The sequence below is a fragment of the Zonotrichia leucophrys genome, chromosome 14 (genome assembly GCF_028769735.1).
Source record: "Zonotrichia leucophrys gambelii isolate GWCS_2022_RI chromosome 14, RI_Zleu_2.0, whole genome shotgun sequence".
Lineage (NCBI taxonomy): Eukaryota > Metazoa > Chordata > Aves > Passeriformes > Passerellidae > Zonotrichia > Zonotrichia leucophrys.
In genome coordinates this window covers 8,760,203-8,783,765 of record NC_088184.1, presented here as the reverse complement: position 1 = coordinate 8,783,765, position 23,563 = coordinate 8,760,203, and the positions used below count along the sequence as shown (strand labels likewise).

The window sequence follows — 23,563 nt, the reverse complement described above, 5'->3', positions numbered from 1 at the left end:
ACAGTGCCATATGAACCCCGCGGTTTTGATGCCGCAGACACAAGCGCGCATCGCCGGCTGAGCCGCTGCCTCCCCAGGCGGTGCGAGGCGCAGCCCGGGCTGCAGCCAGGCACGCCGCTCGCCCCTGCCCTTCTCCACTGACTCGTGGCCAGCTCGGATGAACCCCCTGTTCCTGCCGCCCGCTGCGGGCGATCCCGCTGCCCCGGGCAGGCGGCGGCTCCCGGCGGAGCTCCCCGCTCGCGGCGGGGGCGGCCCGAGGCGGGGGCCGGTCCCGCCCCTCCCCGCCCGGCCCGGCCCGGCCCCGCCGGCCGCCCGGGGGCCGCGCCATGTGCCGCCGCCCGCCGCGGGGCCGCGCCGCGCTCGCCGCCGCACGGAGCGTGCGAGGGGCGGCCCGTGCGGGGAGCGAGCGCCGGCAGCGGGGACAGCGGGTCCATGGAGCACAACCACCTCCACCTCCACAACGGCTCGCTCCTGGCGCACCACCGCTATGGCTGCGGCTTGGGGTACGCACCTGTGGTCTACTACAGCCTGCTGCTCTGCCTCGGGCTGCCGGGTGAGTGCCGCGGGACGGGCGAGGCTGCGGGGCCCCGGCAGCGCCCGCCGGAGCGGCTCCTGCCCGCTGTGCGGGGCGGGGCGGGGGCAGCGCCCGCCGTGTCCTCGGGATGCCCCGGGCTCCGCGTGCCCGGCGGGATGAGCGCGGGAGGTTCGGACAGCAGCGTTTCCCGGATAGCAGCATCCCCTGAATAGCAGCATCCGCCGGACAGCAGCATCCCCCCGACAGTAGCATCCCCTGAATAGCAGCATCTCCTGGACAGCAGCATCCCCCGGACAGTAGCATCCCCCCGACAGCAGCATCATCTCCCCGCCCGGAGCGCTGCCGTCCCGGCGCTGCCTCCCTCACCGGGGTTTGTCCCTGCCTGCCCTCGCCCTCCCTCGCGGCTTCGGGCATCCTGACTTTGAACCTGACACACAGAGTCAGCCTGTCGCGAAGTTTGTGCCATTGTCGTTGTGGCCATGGAGTACCAGAGCGGTACCTGGACGGCCAGGTCCTCAGCGATTGCCTGCCCGGCCGGCAGTGAGCACAAGTGTAGCTGCCGAGTTTTTCTGCTGCAAATCCCCACCCGACTCCGTGGGGCAGAGCTGACTTTAGGAAGGGACATGCCACCACGGAACTTGGTGAAGGAGCACGCTGTCAGAAGCTTAGCAGGCAGTTGTCATACTCGTGAGCCTGCCCCTGTGGCTGGTGGAGCAGGACAGGAGGTGGAAAGTCCAGTCTTGAGGTCAGTGTGCTGCAAAGGCAATGGCCATGCAGGCACTGAGACCCCTGAGTGCAGGTACAGGGCTTGGAGGAAAGTCCCAGCTGACAGGCACCAGTCTCCAGAATGTCTCCAGAGTCTCCTGAGCAAAATTTCCTGCTCAAAATTATAGAGATGCTTGGAATGGGAAAAGCTAGAAGCAGCATAAATAAGGAAGGAAAGGATGTCCCAAGCTTGGATGTGAACACCTGTGAGCAGCACTGGCAGCACACAGCCCCAGCTGTGCCGATGCCACACGAGCATCACATGGGCAGCACTGCCTGAGCCCAGACAGGCACTGAGCAGCTGCTGCCCCCCGAGGGGCTGCCTGGGGGATGCCTCAGCACCCAGGACCGAGGGCAGCTGCTGTGGGCAGAGCTGCCATCCCAGCACAGCTTGGGTGCACAAATAGCGTGTCTTGCTCACTGGCTTAACGCCTCCAGCCTGAGAGTGACTTAGAGTGATCCCAAGGACAGGGTGAATAAGTTGGGGAAAAGTTCTGATGCACTGAGGTGAATTGCTATTTTAAGGTGTGGTAAAGCAGAGTTTGGTTGTGTCTGTGCAGAGGTACACATTTTAAGTACCATGTGGAATGGCAAGCAGCAATGATGGGTCATAGTCTGCAGTTTCTAAATGCTTGTTCACCTCCATTCCTTCTTCAAGCAATTATTTCATAGAAAAATTTTTAATCAGACGTGAAGAGAAGCCTGCCTCTGAGCAGCATGCATGCAATTACCACTCTCTGTATAAATTGATGTGCTTTGTGTTGTTTTGGTTTGGGGGTTTTTTTCCCCCATTTCTGGCTTGGAATTAAAATTTCCCAATTGGTTAATAGTTCAGAGAACTGGAAAGTTAAGTCCTGTATTTACCCACAGAGGATGCAGGGCACAGGCAAGTGTCTGTGCTCCAAAATATTGATGAGTCTTAGCCTGACCTGAAGAGACCCAGCCAGCAGGGATAGGAGTTTATTTCCTCTTTATTAATTCCTCAGAGGCTGCTTAGATGTCCACAGTAATGACAGGCTCTGATTTCAGTGCCAGTCCCCCAGGAACTGGGCAAGACCCTCTCAGGATTATCAGGTGAAGCAGTTGTCATGAAGCACTCTGTGGCTAAGCTTGCCTTTGTGTGTTTCTGAAATGGGGAAAAGTCTTGAGTGCACAGACAAGAAAAATCATTTAATGAACATTCTGCACATACTTGCACCAGCTCCCTGGGGATACTGCATTGTAATTACAGACCTAACACTGTCATTCTAGGAGCATAGTTAAAATCAGACGTGGTCCAATTTAGCAGTGGTCTCCTGCATTTCTCAGGGGATCAGACATCAGTTGATTAGAGCAGTGGCACCAGTGCCAGTGCTTAACAGCACTAGCCAAAGCATGTGGTGGTGCTGAGTTCAGTGGGCTTAGATCAGGTGTGGATGTGTCCAGAGCACATTATTTGAGGATAGCATTGGCACTGACAGCTGGACTCCCTGCACATGCACAGTATGCTGAGTAAATGCACAGCTGAGTGCATGAGAAATTCATGAGACTGCCCAGAGATGAGAACAAACTGGATGTGCTTAGGGGAAGACTCACACAGCCAGGCTTCATTGAGGATGGGGTACAGGGTGACACTAGTGTTAAAAAGAGCTTTCATGTTTTAATTTGAAGCTGCTCTTCAGTTTTTTGATATTAGAAATTTGTAAAGGCAGCAGACTTTATTGGCTGTTAGAAAAAGAGTCCTGAACTGCATGGGATCCTAATTAGCTCAGTGTGATGCCAAGAATTTAAGAGAAACCCTGTCCAGGATCTTTCCTCAAGCACAGCACTAGTGCAGTGTTTTGCTGAAATGGAAAGAGTTAACTCCTTGCCACAAATCTTGGAGAAAGACTGAGGAGAAGAGAAGCCAGTTAACTGTTTCTGCCTTTCCTGCTGTACTGTCTGAAGGAAATTTCACTAACTCAACAACTCCACGTTGAGGCCAAGCGCTGCCAGGCCTGGCTGTGTGTGCAGGAGAAGCATCCTCTGCCTCCTGCCCTTGTATAAACCAGGCACCTCAGCAGAGCCTGCTCTCAGCAGTGGCTCCTTCTCCCTCTCTGTTCAACCAGGCACCAGAAAACCTGTAAAAAGCACAGAGGAGAGCAAAGTGAACTCCCTTCAGCCCTGCTCTGGCTGCACCCACAGAGGCACCACTGCACACTGACCCTGCATGGCTGGTACTGCACCCCAGGTGCCTGCAGCTCTGCCAGGGGTCATCGTGCCTTCAGGCAGCTGGGCCAGGAGGCTTCTGCTTTTCCCTCTAAGCAGAGGCTGGTGAGACAGAGACAGCTTTCTGAAACTTGTTTTGAGTGCAGGCGTGCAAAGGTGTCCCGCAGGTACGTGGTCCTGCTACCAGGAGTGGGGTGTCTCAGGACAAGGCTACAGGGAGCAAGGAGAAAATGCCAGGCAGAGGCACTGGGGAAGGTTTTATGGAGCATTTATGGAGCAGTTCTGCAGCCCCTGCTCTGTTAACCCTATACTCCCCTTGTCTGTCAGAGAGAACCTCTGAAGCACCTGCAGATAGCTGGGAAGCAAGAGGAGGGCTGGAAAAAGTCTTAATAGAAATGTTTCTTGCTTTAGTGAGAGAAAATGCTAGGGAAGAGGTGGTTTTGGATGTGGAGGAGGGAATAAATTGCTCTGATTCAGTCCAAGAGGGGGCTGGTAAAGGTGAGAAAGCAAAGATCAACAGGTACCACTCTCAGTTGGTCCCTTTGTTAGTGAGGGCTGCACAAAGCAGCTGCACCAAAGAGCTCCTTCTGTGCTGGGGCCACTGAACACAGCCAAGAAGTTCAGGCACAGAAGCAGCTGCCTGCTGCAGGCACCTGGCTTTGACCTTGATTCCTGCTTCATCAGGGGGAGAAGCAGCAGTGGAGTTGCCTTGCATGCAGTCACTTTTCCATCAGGAATGGAGTGTATTGCTGCTGGAAGGACAGAGCATCAGCATTTCCTAGGTCAGGGTCTGGCTGATCCAAGTTCCCAGGGCTCATCTCCTCCTGACAGTGTGAGACGCAGAGTGAAATCTGGCTTCCTTAGCCAGTCCCAGTGGGATTGCTGGTTCCATTTGCTCCCCAGTCAGTTCCCTACCTGGGATGTGCTTTGGCTCTGGGGATCATTGCACCCCAGTGACACAAAGCACAGCACCTTTACAGCATCTCCAGAAGGCAACAGACTCACAGCAACACCCCAGGGAAGTGCCACTCCAAACTTCAGGAGCCTGGTCCACAGCTGCTTCCTTTATTTGTGCTTTAGGTTTTTGCAGTAACCCAGTCAAACTGATCTAAATGTAGATTCAGGACAAGCTTGGGAAGGCAGCCTGGACATGCTTGGATGCTCCCAGCTGGAAGGTGTGAACAGGTAGAGTTCATGTCAGACCTGCTGCTGAACAAGGTGATGTGGACATGGGGACAACCTGGGTCACTGAAAGCCCAGCCAAGCACCGAGTGCATTCACAGGGCTCCACATGGAGGGAGAGAAGCTGCAGTCCTGACCTGGAGGAAATTGTCAGCTCAGCAGGGGTGCCTAACTGGTTTAACACTCTGTGAAGAGACAGATACGTGTTATGGACCTTGCCCTGACAGGTGACAGATTGCTGTCCTTGCACAGCAGGGCAGATGCTTCCCAGGGTGTTGGATTGGCACACTGTGCACTGTGCCCGTGCAAACTGCACTATAGTCATAGGCATAGAAAAGATGATAGAGCCTTCTCTCTCTATAAAGTTTGGAATAAGGAGGCTGTCTGGGGGATGTGCGTGCCTGGGTCATCATCCTGGCAGGGCAGGTCCTGTTGGTGGGCTGAGCAGCCCTGATCAGAGACCACCACTGTGCAGCAGCCCAGCTGTGCTCCCTGCAGCCCTCAGCTGTGTGGGGGAACAGGACCTGCAGGGCATTGCTGTCCCTGTGCCACAGCTGTGACCCAGCTGGTGCCACGAGCAGAAAGGGGCACAGCCAGCAATGTTTGTGGGTGACTCACGTGGTGTGTAGTGGCAGTAAATGCCAAAGCAGGCAGAGGGAGGTGTACACAGAGCATACAGCACTGTGAGGTGTCTGACTCCTTTTGGATTCTTGCCATCTGCTGCCGAGTGTATTCTTCTGCAATCACAGTACAGGCTTCTGATTAAAGAGACCATTTCCAACACCTGGATAAATAGCCTTTCTCATAGCAGCACACCTGAAAAATAGAAGTGCTAAAGGAAGATCTGAAAATATGAGTGGGAGAGTTGTGACAATGTAGAGTTATGACCTTGAAACAACAGCACTCTTCTGCTGCTCATTAGTGAATAAGAACCAAACCCTCCTGAGACCTGATTCAACCACCCCTTTTTACTCAAAGGCCATACATTCTCTGACTTAAAATCTGAATTGGACACAAGGCCAGTACATTGCATCCTAGTAAAAAGGGGACAAATAGGTTGCCAGAACTTTAGCTTGGCTATTGGAGCAACTGAAAGGCATTACAGCTCATTTACAGTAGCAGTACTGGACAGAGGGGAACAAAACTGCTGCTAACATGCTTAAAATGAGTCATTTCCTATAGTAAAATGAGTGCTTGTTCTTTAGGAGAGAAAAACCATTATGGAAAGTAATAGATTCATTCTGTTCCTGCACAGAACTGGTGACAGCAAGGTGTGCAGATGGGACTGATTTCCTTTGGCCAGTACATATGGAGCCTGTATCTGCTAAAATCCTGCAGCTTGAAAGACAGCATGTGGCTGAATCCATGCTAATGCATGGATTGTGGAGAAGTTGATTGTACATTTTGGATGCCACTAGACAGAGTGCAATTGCTAACTTTGGATTTCTTCTGCCACGTCAGTAGGAAGCAGCACTGTCAGGGCTGTAATGATAATGAGGTGCCATATTTGGGAGGCTCAGCAGACTATGAAGTGCACAACCTTGCATGGCAGGCTGCTAAAATGGATTGGAAAGGAAAAACTCCAAAGTACATTTTTCCTTGAAATGACAACGACACAAAAGAGAGAGCACAGCCAGTTTCCACGGTAGGTGGGTAATGCAGAGCCCCCAGTTGTTAAGAAGTCAAAACATTCAGAAGCACCAGGCAGTCTGATATCCTGCTGTTCTTCATCCACCCCCTTACTTAGTTCTCTCCTCCTCATCCTCCTTCTGTTCCCTTCTGTGAAATGGGGTGAATCAGCAGAAACAAGCCAGCAGAAGGCCTTTAACCACACACGTCACAATTTGGTATGGGCAAACAAACAACTCTGAGATGTCCTGGTGGGCTGTGTGCTCTGCTTTCACACACCAAGGGCAAAGCAATCCCTGCCCACAAGAGCTTCCACCTGCTGTTTCAGGTGGTCTTTCTGACCCTAAAATCTCTTTTCTTGTTAGATTTGAGACACCAGAAAAGGAAAGAGAGCCAAAATTCACTCCTTGAGCACAGGAGGCCATACACACAAATCACTTTTCATTTTGCAGAATACAGATATGTACTTAGAGATACTAAAACCTAATGTCTGGAGTGCCCTTGGTGCTGTTCTTGGGGTGACTTCATTGGAGAAGGTGATATTAGTTGCCCCTCAGGACCCCAGTGTGGTTGTGCAGAGAGAATGAAGTGCAGGCAGCCAAGCAGGACCAGAATTAGCACTACAGAAGATGACCAAAAATAATCTTATCCCCCTATTCATGGAAGAAAAGAGAAGCTTGCCTGTTGTAACACTGAAATCTTCCCTTCTAGCACCTGAAACAGAGTCCCTACAATGTACAGTCAGTAATCCTCTCCATCTTGTCCATCATATGGAGTATTGCCTGCACAGACAGGTGCTCTAGAGGTTGCTTTGGGTCTCAAGACAAATCACCTGTCAGTCAGTTACATCAGACCAGGATATTTCTCACATATTTGTTCACTCCAAGTGTGTTTTCTTCAATGTCCTGACTAGCACACTGAAGAGTGATGTATCTAGTGGGGATGCAGTATATTCTCCGTGGGGGAATAAAGCCAAACTGCAGTGGTTTTACAAAGTCTGTAATTTCCTGCATACTGTGTAAAATTGGCATTGTCTCTGAGAAAGCTTGGCCATGGGGTTTGCAAGCATGAGCTCCTATTGCATTACCTAATGCTTTAGGAAGACATAAAGACTGGTTTATTTTAGCAAAACCACAATCAAAGGTAAAATCCTCTTAATTATTCATGTTCAGTAAAGAATTCATAGCAATGTCCTTATGAAATCACATCCTCTCTCCATCCCAGTCATCCCATGAAACACCTTTGGCACCTGCCTCAGCACTTTGGCATTTGGTATCAAAAGGGTAGAATGGTTTTGTCACCCTGGAGCTTGAGTTACTCAGCTTGAGACCCCTTACACTGCACTGACAGCCCACATTTAGAAGGCACAGACACCTGCCAAATGAGACACCCTAATTGCCTTGAAAATCCCTGTCTGTCCAGATGCATTGCATGAATAACCAAATTCCTTTTATGATTTCTGCATCATTTTGCCGATCACTTTTTCTGTTCCCAGCACCAGTTTCCATTAGAAAGCTGTACTGATCTGGTAGCAAGATGCAAGGCTAGACTTTGAGATGTTCATTTTAGACATTTTTATCCTTGTGTGGGTACCTCTGAATAAGGCTTTGGAGTGGCAGGAGGAATGTCTGGGATTCTTTAGAGACTTTCTGCTCTGCAGGTCCATCTCAGGAAAGGTGGACAAGGAGAGTGAAGATGGCAAGAGGAGAACCAGATCCCTATCACATTCACACACATGTGGCCCCAGTGAGCCCAAAGCAGACCTCCCAACATCCTAGCCCAGTGTTTCTTCTGGCCCATTCTCATACTGCAGAAAGAGCCCTGTTTTATACAGAATACTCCAGAAAACCTCTAGTGGTCTGGGAGAGCCCAAAGCAGCCCAGTGCAATGACCTTTCTGCCAGACAAGCTGCTGCACTCCAGCCTGGCTCAGAGGGAGTATCAGCCCCTGGCAGCTCCGTGCCAGTGCTGTCTATGCCCTCCAACAGTGAGGGAAGTGCTTGTGCTGGACTGAAATCCTTCTCTGGCCTCTGTGACCCACTGAGGGCTAGTGCCAGCTGCAGAGCAGAGTACCTCATTCACTGCATCCTTCCCCAGAGCCATCTCAGCTAATAAATGCTGTCAGTGAGAAAAATGGCCCCAGAGGCCAGATTTCATTGTCAGAGTGTGGCCTCTGGCAGTGACTGTCTCATTCACTTGTGACTTGTAAGCACAGGGCCGTGCTGGGCTTTCCCTGGCAGTAGCTAACCCGGGCTCCTGCACACAGGAGGGACTTTGGGCTGTCCTGGGCAGGAGCTTGGGCATCCTCTACCTCCAGGTTCTCTTCCAGCCTCAGAACTGGCATGGTCTGGCCCTGCACATGGGATTTTCTAAGCACAAGCCGCACAAGGGCTTTAGTACAAGATGTGAAATCTCCAGTAGCAATCTTGCATCCATGCCTACCATAGTTTTATGAGGTTCTTTTTTTTTTTTTTTTGCATATATCCCCTCTCCATTTCCTGGGAGATGGTGCAGGCACTAGCAGAAGCTGACAGCTCTTCCCTCATGGGGTGCCTTGCTGTGTGCTGTTTGACAGCACTCAGACAGCTGAACAACAAATAAATCCATTTATTTTCAAAAATCAATCCTCACAGGAACTCCCTGGGAAGACAAAATTTGTATTGCACTAATTATATTCTATAAAGTATCCCTTTATGCTTCACAACAGTTTAAGAAGGAACTCAGGATATGATAATAAAAGAGAGGAACAAACTGAAGCACTGTTCAGTCTGTCCCCATCTGCTCTAGTGCTGAGTTTGATCTACACTGGTTGTAAGAGGAAAATGTGGACTCACCCTCTCTTCTTTAAGGGCAAGCAGCATCCAGAGGTCGAAAAGATCACATGGCCAGCTATAGCCAACATGAGTAATCATTATGTATTTATATTGCCACAGTATTCTTGTTTGGGTTTTTTTTGTTAATAACTTCTGTTACGTAGCACCTTTGTCAGAAATCACCCATTGTCATCAGCTTCTCCAGAGAGCTCCTGGACAAAATAAGGGCTGAATGCCATCCTCATCCCAGTCTGGTCGCTATTGGTGAGCAGCTGTGTTAGGAACCATGGTCAGATCTGCCTGCTAGACACAGTACCTGTTTACATTTGAATATTGCCTCCTAGCTTAGAGGAAATCATCTATTCCCATCAAGCCAGAACATCCCTTTTTTTCCACAGCTTTTTTTTAGCATATTGTACTTACATTCTTGGAGTTCTTAAATCTGAGAAGGAGGTGTTACTAACATTTTTTTCTGAAGCAACTTAAAATTTCCCATTTGTAAGCTGTCTCTGTGCCAGTCAGGTGATCACTGCTAAGCCTGCAGAGAAGTTTCACACATCACACAATAATTTGTGGTGATCCTAGCAACAACTGTGTTGGGTAAAAGCTGTCCATTATATTCCATGACCTCATGTTTATCATGCTCAGTGAGCAGCACTCCTGGCTCCTCATGTAGGTAGTTTATAAAGCTGAACTGCTGAACTACAGAACCACCTTGTTCCCAATGCAGGGAGCTGCTGCTTGTGCTGTAAAGGCCACTTGACTGCACAGGCTGCTGTGTACGTGCAAAGTGCTCTCAATTTAAAAAAACCAAAAAAACAACAAAACAAAACGCACAAATAAAGCCCAGAACTATGCCTATTTCTTCTTTAGGCAGATACAACCACTCCTGCTGAAGCTCACATGCAGTGAAAGTAGTGACTGAAAGGAGCTCTTCAAATCCCCTGCAAAGGGCATGTTTAGACACTGAGTGATGGCTGCAATCCATGAAATGAGAACTGGGGTAAAACTGTGCCCTGGGGCACAGGCACTGCTTTGAGGCACAGAGGACTGCCCAGGCTCTGCAGCACAGCTTTGCTATGGGAAATAAACCCAAACCCACACAGGGACCAAAGTTACTCCTAAAGGAACATCCCTCTCAGACACAAAGGACCTCAATGGTGTGAATTTTGGTGCTGCAGTTTGTAGTTAGAAGCTGATAAAGTCAGAAGAGATGTCAAAGGAGGGATATGGGTGTCCTGTGATGAAGCCTGGCTGAGTTAGAAGGTTGCCTTGTTTTGGGCAGTCTGGAACAAAGGTGTTTGGGTATCAGAGACCTTTGGATGCTGTGTCTCAAATGTCTCATGTTCTCATGCCTGGAGGGAAAGAATTGAGACTGCCATTTTGTACACTTGCTGCTAAATCTGCCAGCAGCACCTCAAGGCTTCAGCCAGCTAGTCCCCAATCAAGCCCTGGTTCTCAAACAGATATTTATAAATTCAGACTACTGCACTGCAGCAAGTGATGCTGGCATAAATTCCCATCTGTCATCCCCTAATCATCTCCCAGCACAGTGATCAATCTCTTTCAAATTCAAATGATCTTAACCACTTAGTATCTAGAAAATACTCTACAAGAAATGGGCAGAGTACCATCCAGGACAGTTTAGGGGTGCTGACCTATCCAGCAGCTGTATGTAATTACAGCAGAGACAAATATTTTTATATCTCCATCATCATCATAATCTCTGCCACAGTTCTCATCAGAGACTACCATGCTACTGCAAGAATTAGTGTCAGCAAGGTTAAAATATGGTCACAAATACTCTTCTATCACTTTTTTTCTACCCCCAATGGGTAATTTTTGCCCACAGGAGAACAGGACACTGAGGAGACACTCAGGAGTTACTGAGAGACTGGCATAAGGACACAGTTGGTCATAGAGTGGTGTGCCCACCCACCTCCCATTTTACTGAGCTTTAGATACTGTTTGAGGACACACCAAGGACCAATTTAACACTGGCTAGGAAATGGATGAAGGACTGAGGCATCCATAGCTCATCCACACTTTCCCTGAAGTTTGCAGCAGGAAAAGTACTCACAGACCCTGTGCTAAGACACTGGCATACTGGCAACTTTCTGCTGCACCTCGGAATGTGTCTGCTTTCACAAAGTAAATGGTGTTACTATATTTCATATCATCCAGCAAGAAAAAAGCTCTAATGTGATCCCAGAGAAAGTGTTTCCAGTGCAAGACACAAGTAACACAAGTAACCCTTGCAGAAAAAAATTGGGTGGATCTCATGTGTACTTTGTCAGATCAATTTTCTAATCTGCCTCACCAAGCAAGGCTTGCTGGTCTTGGATAAATAACTTACATTTCAGCACACTGCTGTGGCTGGGAACCCTGAGAGAGGGTCAAAGAGGGGCAAAGGGTACAAGGGACTGCTCATAAATCCGCTCCTGTGGCAAACCAGAGTGGGGTTAGAAGCAAGCAGCAGGAGCCCTGCAATAGATGGAACGTGTGAGGAGCAGGGCTGCTGTACCTGCACACAGCATGGCTTCAGCACCCCTGCAGGAGCTGCTCTGGCACTCAGGCAGAGCCACCAGCAGGGACCAGGGCCTTCAGACATCCCCCTGCTGCTCACTGGCTCCAGCTGCTGGGGCTGGAATGAGTCAAATCCAGAGGATTTAAAGAGAAGATGCACCCCATGGGTCACATCCAATATCTGTGAAGCTGAGCCAGTCAGCCTGGCTGGCCAAAACCAGCAGTGGCTGCAGAGCCATGATAAACACTCCAGCTCGAGGATTTCCTTGACAGTACATCACTCACTGCATCTCCAGGGCTCATCAGCAGGCACAGCAGAGGCATTTCGCAGCAAGGAAGTGAAAAATGACACAGCAGTTCTGCCTGTATCACCTCTTGTCTCCCACGTCTGCACTGAGCTGAAATCAATGCAGTTGCATTCACGTTAATGGAGGACAGAATTGGGAAAATTCCCCTGAAGGCAATTTGAAACAGAACCATTGGAAAGATCCTGCTTCTTTCTCTCTTTTTTTTTTTTTTTTTTTAATATAGGAAAAGAGTCAGTTGATTGTCATGTTTGGTTTAGTATTTTTTTCCAAGAACAACATTAATACATTCAGTTAACACAGAAATAGGTGAGGGCTGTTAGTCAAAATCATTCACTGTGCTGCAGTTCATTTCCCTGGTGGCAGAAATCTGCTCCCAGACAGCAGGCTTTGAAGGCATTCATGAAGGAGGAAGTTTTTTCAGTGCCAAGTAAAACAGTTTTTAAAAAAACAAGCATTTCCAGTTGTAGGACATGTCCTAGACTGTCATTACCTTTATGTTACCAACTTCCTTTTTCTCTGGATTAAAGGAATCTTTGCAGTTATTGTTGATTTGTTTTGGGAAATCCATCAAAGCTGGCAGAAATGTTTGAAGCACTGAATGCCCAGAAGAAGTGATTTACAGAGCTTGGGAAAGTATCAACTACAAGCATTTGGCAATCACTTGTACAGTAAACCAGATCTCTGATTTTTAAGCACTTCTTCAAGTATTCTAGCCAAGTGATGCTAGCTTCTGATGGGAACAATCTTGTCTGTCTCGTTCTAGCCAAACTGATAGTAGTAATAATAGGAATTTTTATTTTTTTCCGATTCAAGACTGCACAGTAAGTTCTAGTAAAAAAGAGGAAGTAATTAAAATTTGGCTACACGTTAGTGTTCCAACAATTCTCTCAAGTACTACGAAGGCTGTTTATATTCTATATAAATATAAACTACCCTTCTCATTCATCCCTTGTTATATGAAAAAGTGCAAAAAGCAAGGTGGGAAAGAAGAATAAATGTGTGAGTGAGCTTTCTTCTCCTGCTACCACTCCCTTTGTGTGCTCAGACAGGAGTCCCAGCACCCCCTGCTCAGGAGGTGGATTCCACAGATGAGAGCAGGGCCACATGCTTATGAAGCAACAGCTTCTCTGAGAGACCCCACTGGGGTGTTTTCCTTTTTATTTCTTGAACTTTATTAAGGTGGTCATTTTGCCAAGTGCTTGAACAACTTAAAGGGAGGGCTCAGAAAATCTGATGTTACATCTTAATAGCCTAACTCTGTGTTTCTTTCTCCACAGCAAATATCTTGACAGTCATCATCCTCTCCCAGCTAGTAGCTCGGAGGCAGAAGTCCTCCTATAATTACCTTCTAGCTCTAGCTGCTGCTGACATCCTGGTTCTCTTCTTCATCGTCTTTGTTGACTTCCTCATGGAAGACTTCATCTTAAACAAACAGATGCCTCAGGTACTGGACAAAATAATCGAGGTTTTGGAGTTCTCCTCCATCCACACGTCGATTTGGATCACGGTGCCACTGACCATCGACCGCTACATCGCCGTGTGCCACCCCCTCAGGTACCACACGGTCTCCTACCCCGCGCGCACCCGCAAGGTCATCGTCAGCGTCTACATCACCTGCTTCCTCACCAGCATCCCCTACTACTGGTGGCCCAACATCTGGATTGAGGACTACATCAGCACGTCCATGCACCACGTCCTCATCTGGGTGCACTGCTTCACCGTGTACCTGGTGCCCTGCTCCATCTTCTTCATCCTCAACTCCATCATCGTGTACAAGCTGCGGCGAAAGAGCAATTTCCGCCTGCGCGGGTACTCCACAGGGAAAACAACAGCCATCTTGTTTACTATAACTTCTATTTTTGCCATACTGTGGGCACCAAGAATAATCATGATACTGTATCACCTCTACGTGTCTCCTATAAACAACAGCTGGCTGGTCCATATTGTGTCGGACATCGCCAATATGCTGGCGCTGCTGAACACTGCAATTAATTTCTTCCTCTACTGTTTTATTAGCAAAAGATTTCGCACAATGGCAGCTGCCACTTTGAAAGCCTTCTTTAAGTGTCAGAAGCAACCTGTGCAATTCTATACAAACCATAACTTTTCCATAACAAGCAGCCCTTGGATTTCCCCAGCCAACTCTCACTGCATCAAAATGCTTGTTTACCAGTATGATAAGAATGGGAAGCCTATAAAAATATCACCATGAAAAGGCCAATAGTTGGAGTTTCCAGGTGCAAGTTCCTTTCAAGTGGTTACATCTTCAGGATGTAATTTTCTGAAATGGCTGTTTTGAAGAGAGGTCATTTGATTTCATTTCCCTGGGCGGCCAGGGGCAGATCAGACTGTCGGGAGGAAACAGGAGCGCTTAATTTTAGGAGCAGAAGTGAGAAGGCAAACACCTCCATCTCTTCTATAGCATTTTGAATATGCTTCAGAGTTCAAGTCTTAGTGTTCAGTCACACTCAAACGTTTTGCATCCCAACACCAGTGCAATCCAAAGTCATCAGAAGGGCAAAGCCACAGCAGTGTTTAATTACAACCTTTTAAAACACAACAAAACCTTACTTGACCATCAGTTTGCTATTGAGAAAGTAAACAGATGCTTTTGTGTACTGTGGAAGGTGCCATTTCTGGAGTGTGCACTTGCCAAAAATGATGTGTCGATTCTGGCATGAAATGCCACCAGACACAGTTGTGCTGTCAAGGCCTCCTTGCAGGAGGCAGCCTGTGAGACACAAATGGTGACAAGCCTGGTTATGGCTCATTTGAACAAGCTTGAGGACTGATACAGTACCTGTTGCAGTCTTGGCATGGAGAGCAATCCTGCAAGCTGCCAATATTTGCGTGTTTTAAGTTGTTATTTAAGAATGTGACTGACACAGGGGAGCTCGAGGGAGGGAGGGATGTCTCTAGAGCAAAGAACAAAAGCAGCATCTTTCCCAAACTATTTCAGTCATGGTGTCTAAGGACTGTCAAAGGGTGAAACCAAGTCCTGCCTAAAGCAGAGCTCTCACTGAAGCTGCTCCTGGGAGCAGTGATCAAAGCCTTCAAGTTCCTTCTTAATCAATACAAATTCTCAGTTATCCCCCATGTTCAGGCCTTTAGGAATTAACATATAAAAACCTCAACTTGAGATTTTCTCCTGATGGATGATGCCATCCTCTTGCAGATTTGCCATTTAGTTGTTTAAAAAAAACCCCAAAAACTGTGAAAGAAATTCATTAAATACCCAATAGCAGTAAAAACATTGAAGCCTTAGTTTAAGCTGATCTAAGTATTCCACTTATTTAGAGGACGTTAGCTTCTCTTCCTTCACACTCAAAAACCAGCATCCTGTCAATGCTGAGTGTAGAAAACAAGAGATTTACAGGAAGGCTGAAAATGCATTTCTTTTAATTTCTTTCCCTTTCAGATCTTGGCATGTGGTCTCTTGGAGCCACATGCCACAACCTCTTTATTCATTGGGCACTTACCAGAGGGCAGTGAAGGTGTGAGGGCAGTGAATATGTGTGGTGAACACAAGCCCAGCGTGGTCAGTGCACACAGCAGAGCCTCAGGATCAGAGTTAGCTTGGTGCTAACTCTGTGTTTGTGCCTGTGCCCATCTCCATCTAGCAGGGAGCTCATGGTGCATCAGGAACCAACACAGAGAGGTCCTCTGAGGAGGGATCCAGTCAGTCCTGCTATGGTGGGATCAGGGGGCTGAAAAGATCTCTCTAAAACACATGGATGGCTCAGCTTTGGTGCAAATCTCCTAAGAAATGCCAAGTGAAGTCCTGCTGAGGACAAGAGCCTGGTTCCCTTGTGCCACAGAGGTGATGTTTGCACATCCTGTGGGCAAGAGCCAACCCCGCCAGAGCTGAGCTCACCTTCCCCAGAAGAGAACGGCAGCAAAGGCCCAGGCCATGGACACCAGGCCATGGACACCAGGCCAGGGATACCAGGCCATGGGACACCAGGTCATGGACACCAGGCCAGGGATCCCAGGCCATGGACACCATTCCATGGACACCAGGCCATGGACACCAGGCCATGGACACCAGGCCAGGGATCCCAGGCCATGGACACCATTCCATGGACACCAGGCCAGGGATCCCAGGCCATGGACACCAGGCCATGGACACCATTCCATGGACACCAGGCCAGGGATCCCAGGCCATGGACACCAGGTCATGGACACCAGGCCACGGATCCCAGGCCATGGATATCAGGTCATGGACACCAGGCCATGGATACCAGGCCAGGGATACCAGGCCATGGATACTGGGCCATGGATACCAGGCCATTTCAATGTCCCCAAAGAGAAATGAGGAGCTTCTCAGTCTGTTGGCTGTTCATCTTTGTGATCTCAAAACTTTACCCTTGCAATAATAAAGTGTAAAAGGGATGCTCAGCCTTGCTGTATTGGTCATGACAAGATTAAAGTTATTGGTCCCTTTATAGTGTTTTACAGAAAATCACTTTTGTGGCCATCCTCCCTGCCCTTTTCTCAGAAACCTCCCCCTGATCTTCGTCAGTTGATAGTAACCAAAGTTACCTTATGGAAGAGGTACTGTACGTTTTATTTTGGAAAAACACTGTATTTATAACTTATTTTTATTCTACATTTGTTATGAGGAATGCTTGTCTGAGTTAAATGTGAATGAGTCTGAAGTGCAATATCTATATAGATAAGTGGTTCATTTTTTGAGAATGTATCTATTGAAAAAAAAACCTATTTATACAAGAAGTTCACTATTCTACTTATTATAATAGTAACCTTAAAGAAAATAGTGAATGTTTAGGGCTTTTATTTATTAAAAAATTCAATTAAGTGCATGGCATATGCTGCCATTCACATGCTGTGACTTATTAATTTTTGTAACATAATGTTTATCCGGCAAACTATCAGTGTCATCTGATTTTTTTCTGTCCTGATAATGTATTTTTGTAAATTACCATATTTAAAAACAAAAATCTTTCTGCGTATTTTTTTCCCTATGAAAAATAACCCATTCAGTTCTTGTAACTTATTTGGAAAAGCTCACAATCATTTTCCATATCCTTTTAGGAATGACAAGGTGCAATTTTCATGTACAGTGGATTGATCATTTCACTTCTGGTAATGCAGGGCTTTAAAAGCTTGCTTCCAAAGCCCTTTGAAGTTAAAGAGAAGGTTGCTGGTGGGTTTTGTGGTTGGTTTTTCCAATCCCCATCGTTTTAGGAGGGCTTTGGATCAAGCTGTATCTTGTTAGCAAACATTCAAAGCCTTCTTAGAGTCCAGTTTGGATAATAAAGCCTTGACTTTTTAGTCTGCCATATGGGAGCTGCTGTTGATAATACTTGCCTTATTTTTGGTTGTGTAAAGCATCTTGCAATGACTGTTGCTAACTAGCCATTGTCTTGCTGTATTATTTGTACCTCCTAATTTTCCAATAGTAAAAACTTAACCAAGCACATGTAGTGTCATTATTTATGGGAAAAGTATCCTGGAGACAAAACCATCTTTGTTGTGGAGATGGTCTTTTGTACTCTAATTTATATTTCAAATATCTACAATTAGAAAAAATAAGCTGTGAATGGACAGTTTTACAATTACTTATAGGTATGCATTCTTGAATACCACAGCTAGGAACAAAATACTTTTTAGATGAGTTGCTGGTATATAAAATTATGGGACCTATCACCTATTTAAATTGTGAATATTGATATTTTCATAAGTAGACAATATATTGTGTTTGAGGAACTTGTTTGTATTATAATAAATTATGGTGCATAACTTACTACTGTGTTTGGAGCTATTGTTTGATTTATGGATTCTTATTATATACTTCTGATTTGTAAATACTTATGATACACTGCAAAAAAGAGATAAGAAAGTGAATTCTGAACCTCGGGAGACTGCACGTGGAAGAAACCCAACATTTTTTCAAATGAACGTGACTAACATTGCAGATTTTGTACCCCCAGCAAATGTAAAACTATCGGGGATCAAGCTCCTTATTACTCTGGAGAACTAAAAGGACATGAAAAGGACAAAAAATACTAAAACTAAGCAGAGAATTGAGAAGAACCTGACCAGAAAATTTCAAGAGATCAGAAGATGTGTTAGAGATCAAACACCGAAGGGTTAAGCACACTGTGAGGACCATGCAGGCAGTGCTTGTCACATTTCCCTGCTGTAAAAGGCTTGGGAATAGGTTTTAAAATACAGCTTCAAAGATACAAATGAGGGGAAAGGGGCACTGTCAGACTTGATGGAGCTTGTCAGAGTTGTTCCTTAAGGAAGGAGCCTGGGGTCTGCCTGTCTTGATATTTTCATTAACAGCTGTGGCATGAGAAGTACTGATGAAGTGCACAGGTTATAAAAATGGAATTATACTGCTGGCAGAGGACTGAAGGGCAGGTATTTAATGTAAGAATCAGATGGCCTTGCAGATTGCAGTGATAAAAATGGGATGAATTCAACAGTAATAAACACAAGGTTCTCCCCTTGTCTGCCTCTAACAATACATTTGCTATAAAACCTCAGCAGTCAGAAACAACCAGGAACCCAGTTGTGCCAGCTGGGCTTGAATGACAATGAGTCACCAACACAAAGCAGCTGAGAAAAATCCCAGAATGTAATCACAGACACTTCTAACAATACAGCAGAGTATTAATTGCATTTTATAAGACTTCATGTGCTATATGCATATGTATATAAAGGGATAAATAGCAGTGCAGAAAAACTTGACAAAACTGAGCTGGAACAAAAACAAGCAGTTACAAATTTTCCTCAGGTAAATTTGTCCTGGAAGTTAGAAGACCTTCTAACTAACAAAGCAAGGAGGCTCAGCAAAAGCCTTGCTAGCAGCCCAGATCTCCCCGCTGGTTTTAAATGGAGCCTGGTGGGTTCAGGCACAGAATTATGAGATGAGGCAGGTGGCAAAACACATTGGGACCTGGCAGGTCCCTAACTCAGCTGAAAGGACAGCAGAGGTGTCCATTCATCCCATCTCATGCTGAGGGGCAGCATGAGAACCATGAGAGCCTTCAGCTACTCAGAGCAATTCCTGCAGTGAGCCACAATTCCCTCAGCAGCTCTCACTGTGGGTGCTGCAGGTGGGATCACTGCAACACACCCCACTGAACTCACACCAACTTCTGCCTCAGCTTTCAGTTCTTCAAACACCTCTTCAAGCCCACCAGGAAGAGAAGAATTTTAAAAAGCAGCCTCATTTAGTCCTGAACAATTAAATAATAATCCTACTCTTTGTAGGCTGGGGCTGGATTTGCAGGATCTGCATTTCTGACAGCATGCAATTAATTCCCAGGAGTTGCCAGACACACTAAGGGGGTTGAAAGGCTCCAGTCTTTTGTAATAAATAGGCATCAAAAATGAATTTACTATTAGCTTCCTACAGAGAACCAAATACACATAAATAGTTATTACAATTAAAAAATTGTATAAAAAAAATTAAAGGCTCATGTTTTCCTGCCTTACCAACAGGCTAGAAATGCTGCTCCACCTATTTCTCCCAGTCTGCACCTTTTTCTAGCAGACTAAATGGACAAGATGAACTGCAGGTGAAAGTATGATATTGAATTTTACAGCCTTACAGTTTAATATGCTGCAACAGAATGTCCTGAAGACCTTTAGCTGTGCATGGCTCAGCACTGGCTCGTGCTGTACAGCACACCATGAGACAGCCCCTGGTCTGAGGGTTTTGCAGGGATTTGTGGTGCTCCAGCAGGGGCAGGTCAGCCTTGGGAAGGGCTGGTGGGAAAGGCAATAAGGTGGAACAGAAAGAGGAGCACTGTGGTGCTGTCCCTGCCAGGGCAAGGAGAGACACCCTGGGATGGGTTCTGCTGCTGGAACCTGGCCCCACATGGGGCAGAGACCCCCAGGGACGGGCACAGCCCTGCAGATGGACAATGGCCTTCACACTCCCAAACAAAAAGCAGCAAAGGGCTAGAATCACAGGAGGGATCAGCCTCTGGTGTTCCAGAGCATCATTTCTCCCACCCTTGCAGTGTCACAGCACAGTGGCAGCCCATCCACAGGAGAAGTGCCCAGGCTGTCCCTGCGGATCCGCCTGGCAGCTGGCATTCCCCTCATGACACAAAGATGGCTGCCATGTAGAAAGTCCCCACCAGCTCATCCAAGCCAGCTGACAGAAATCCATCTTGGCCACTGAAAATGCCCAAAGTGCAGCAGAGGGGACGCATGCCATGGTCCCACATTGTACATCACACAAATGAGGACAATGAGCCCTCCTCCACCAGCCACCCTGCCCACTTGGAAAATGGCAAAGAATTTAAACAGTCAAGAGTTTTCCCTCCTGGATTTTATAATGAAGTTGCAGCCTGGCCTCAGGACAACCAGAATTTCCCACAACAGGATGGAGACATTCAGCCTTGAGAATTAAATACCACCATGAGCCTGGTGACAGGCAGTGGCTTTCAGCAGAACCTTCCTGGTCATTTGTCACAGTCGTCTTTGTAAATGTAATTGATTCTGCTGGACTGAGCTCCCACAGGTTTCTGTCCTGCAGGTACAGACCTTCAGCACTGCTACATTTCTAGAATAAAAGTATGAGTAAAAGACCAAATCTGAGATGTCATGTTCAGGAGGAAATCCATCAGCCTATGACTAGTGCACATCTCAGGTATTGGGCTAAAATCACACAGGGCTTCAGCCAAAAATAAATGTACATTTTAGCAAACATTGCTTAAAATGGTCTTTAGCAGAGATCCATTTTCCTGAATTTCTTCTGTGTTTTTTTTTTTAATAGGTCTCCCCTCTCCCCCATATCCTTTAATGAAGAAAAATAGAGTACATACTGTGGAATTATTCCTCCTTTTTCTTTCTTTTTTCTACTTAAGAGTTTCAGAAAAAGCAACTTAATTGAACTGTGGGCAGTTTTAAGGAAGGTATTACTGTGCCCAGTGACACAGAAGCAGAGGAATCATTTGTATTAGCTCCTCTTTTAAGCTTTATTGCTGGGGTCAATTTAGGCAGAAACAACCCAACCCTCTGTCTCTTGCTGTGCATCCTGAACAGGTCAGATGATGTCAGATAATTGCTTTGCTTGTGTTTAAGACAAAAAGTTCATGTTGTTAATGTTGAACCATGAGGTGCAACATATCCCACCTCCTCCAGGAGCTTCTGCTCTCTCTGAGCTCTCAGCAAGCTCCAGGCTCAGAAATGGTCACCTGTCCTCCTGTCCTCCCCCTGTGACCCACACAGCCCAGCAGCCCCACTCAGACCCCTTTCCCTGCTCACTGTTAGGCAGGGCTTCTCCACACCCTGTGTCTCTGTCCTGCCTGGCAGGGACACTGCACAGGTTTGCTACATGGCAGTTTTGCTTGGAGGGGAAAATGGGGAAATTTAGGGTTGCTATAAACAACTCCTTATCTCTGGACTAGAGGGCATTATACAGAGCCCAGGGGTGCAGAAGCCAAGACCAGAAGATGCTAGTATTTTGATTTTAAATTGTAGATGTCAAATGAATCATATTGTCTACATCTCCCCAATCTGATCAAATAGCCACTTTAAAACAGTATCTGTTGTTATTTATCACCAATATTAATAGAGGCTGTGTAGGGGAAAATAAGCTGAAAGCTGCTTTATAGATTAAAACTGACTCAGATTAGAAAAGCACAAAGCAAGTTAAAAGAACCAAGAACTATCCTGATATATAAAAGCATTTGAAAGGAGTCCCCCTCAGTGCTAGCACAGCTCCAAGTGGACCAGAGGTGCATCCTCCCCCTGCAAAGCTCCACACACCAATGGTGAGGACAACAAGCAGCCCTATGTGCCCTGATGGGGTGTAATGTGCCCAGCTGTGACAAAAAGCATCCCCAGCCTGGCTGAGCCAACCAAGAGGCACAACTGCAAGTCATCCAAAGCACCTTTTGAAACTACATCCCAGAGGATCTCCAGCAGACATCTGGCCACAGCTGGCTGCTTAATCAGCTGCCTGCAGGAAGAGCCACATGCATAATAAAGCAATTTTCATTTAAGCCCATCTTGCACTGGTGTGACCTTTTCCAGGAGTGCGTTTGGGTGAGCTCCAGCAATCAGCAGCACCGAGGCTCAGCAGGGAGGGGAGGGAGGGCAGGGAGGCTCCGGCGGGGCAGCCCCGCAGCGCAGCCCGGGGGCAGTGGGAGGAGAGGGCAGTAGGGGTTTATTGTGGGAATCCTTAAAATCAGAGGGTTTGGGGAAAGCTGCACTTAATAGAACCTCACATTTGTTCAGTAGCCACCCCACATCTGCCAGCCTGTACAGTTACTGCATTGAAACCAGCAGACACACTGCAAGGCACCCCTAGGCATGGATGCAGATAACAGTAATGGCAGAGATGACAATCAGGCTGCTGAAGTACATTAAACAAAACCAAACCATCTCCACTCAGGCCTCTCTGCACTACTTATCCTCTAACACCCCCATAAAGCAACTAAGGAGAAATATCAATATCTTAGTGGGGCTTTTAACAGGTGAGTTTGTCATTATTATTCCCCACTCCGTTAAAGTCTCGGGGAGATGTATGAGGACAGGTTACCCTTCTCTGTGGTGAGTCATCCCTGGCCTTGCCCACTCAGAGAGGTGTTTGATTGATGTCAGGGTGAGAAAGCCCCAGATGGCAGAATGCGCTGCCTTACAGCATTCCCGCTGTGCCTCTTGAGCAGAGCAGGACTCACCTGCAGAGACCCAGGAACAGATTCATGAGCAGCAAGAAATTGCAGGGCTCTGCTCCCATTGGAGCTGGGGTTAAATTCCAAGGGAGAACTGACTGAAGATATAGCTCAAGCAGCTCCACATGGTTTTGGAACCAGGTTTAAAAGATTTAAATGTTTCAGGAGATGAAAGTATTGACTACCAAATGGATTCAACAAAACTCATCCTCATATTCACAAAAGACTGAGCATTTAAAATCTACATTGCACACATTTGCTAGTGATTTTCTGGAAAACAAAAACTATTACATAACAAGTTAAAAGACTTTGCTGTACTTTTCTTTGTTTAGTTTTCTAAAAGACAAAACTCGGGCTAGTTTTGACCATATAGTCCTCCTGCTTCCAGGAGGCCACCAGACATCCCTCTTGCCTCACAAGCCATGGGCACACTGGGACCACAGCATGTTCCCTCCCCATCTATTTCTCTAATGATCAGTGGGTCACAAAGAGGAACAATGACCCTTTTCTTGTTAGTAGTTTATGGCAGTTGGTATCAGAGAAAATCCAGCTTTTGAATTCTTATGGGTGTCCTGACCTTGTCCTTCAGAGCGGGATTTCACACCCAGAGCTCCCACCTTTACCTGGAGCCACACCAGCCTTCTGCAGCAAACAGCTCTGCTGACTCCAGAGGGCCCTGGGAGCTTGGCAGCCTCTGACACAGCTCTCACGTTATGGGGAAGCAGGTGGAGAAATGAGTGTTGCTGTGGGTTCTCAGACTGGTGTACACCAGCCTCCTGGTGGGTGGGAGTGCCACCACCCCCACCTCGCCTCCTGGCAAAGCCATTTCCTGCACCTGCAAAGCCCCATCTCCTCAGCAGCACTGGCACATTCCCAGTGCCACAGGATGCTCATTGGTGAGTCTGTGGCACAGCTCAGGCACTCAGGGGCTGGGAAATGTGAGCTGCTCATGGCC

General features: G+C 47.2%; 1 protein-coding gene across 1 annotated transcript; it reads left to right on the top strand.

The window, feature by feature from the left end:
- Positions 1-348: 348 nt before the first annotated feature.
- Positions 349-17,711, top strand: GPR139 (G protein-coupled receptor 139). Its single transcript, XM_064726298.1, has 2 exons — positions 349-553; positions 13,222-17,711. Exons 1-2 carry the CDS (start codon positions 433-435, stop codon positions 14,154-14,156), a joined length of 1,056 nt encoding a protein of 351 aa, XP_064582368.1. The 5' UTR covers positions 349-432; the 3' UTR covers positions 14,157-17,711.
- The last annotated feature ends 5,852 nt before the right edge of the window (positions 17,712-23,563 follow it).

Bases quoted from the DNA above. Each gene is read 5' to 3' on its own strand.
- GPR139 (XM_064726298.1), top strand. From the start codon at position 433: ATGGAGCACAACCACCTCCACCTCCACAACGGCTCGCTCCTGGCGCAC. The intron at 554-13,221 runs GTGAGTGCCGCG...CTTTCTCCACAG, and splicing joins GCTCTGCCTCGGGCTGCCGG to CAAATATCTTGACAGTCATC.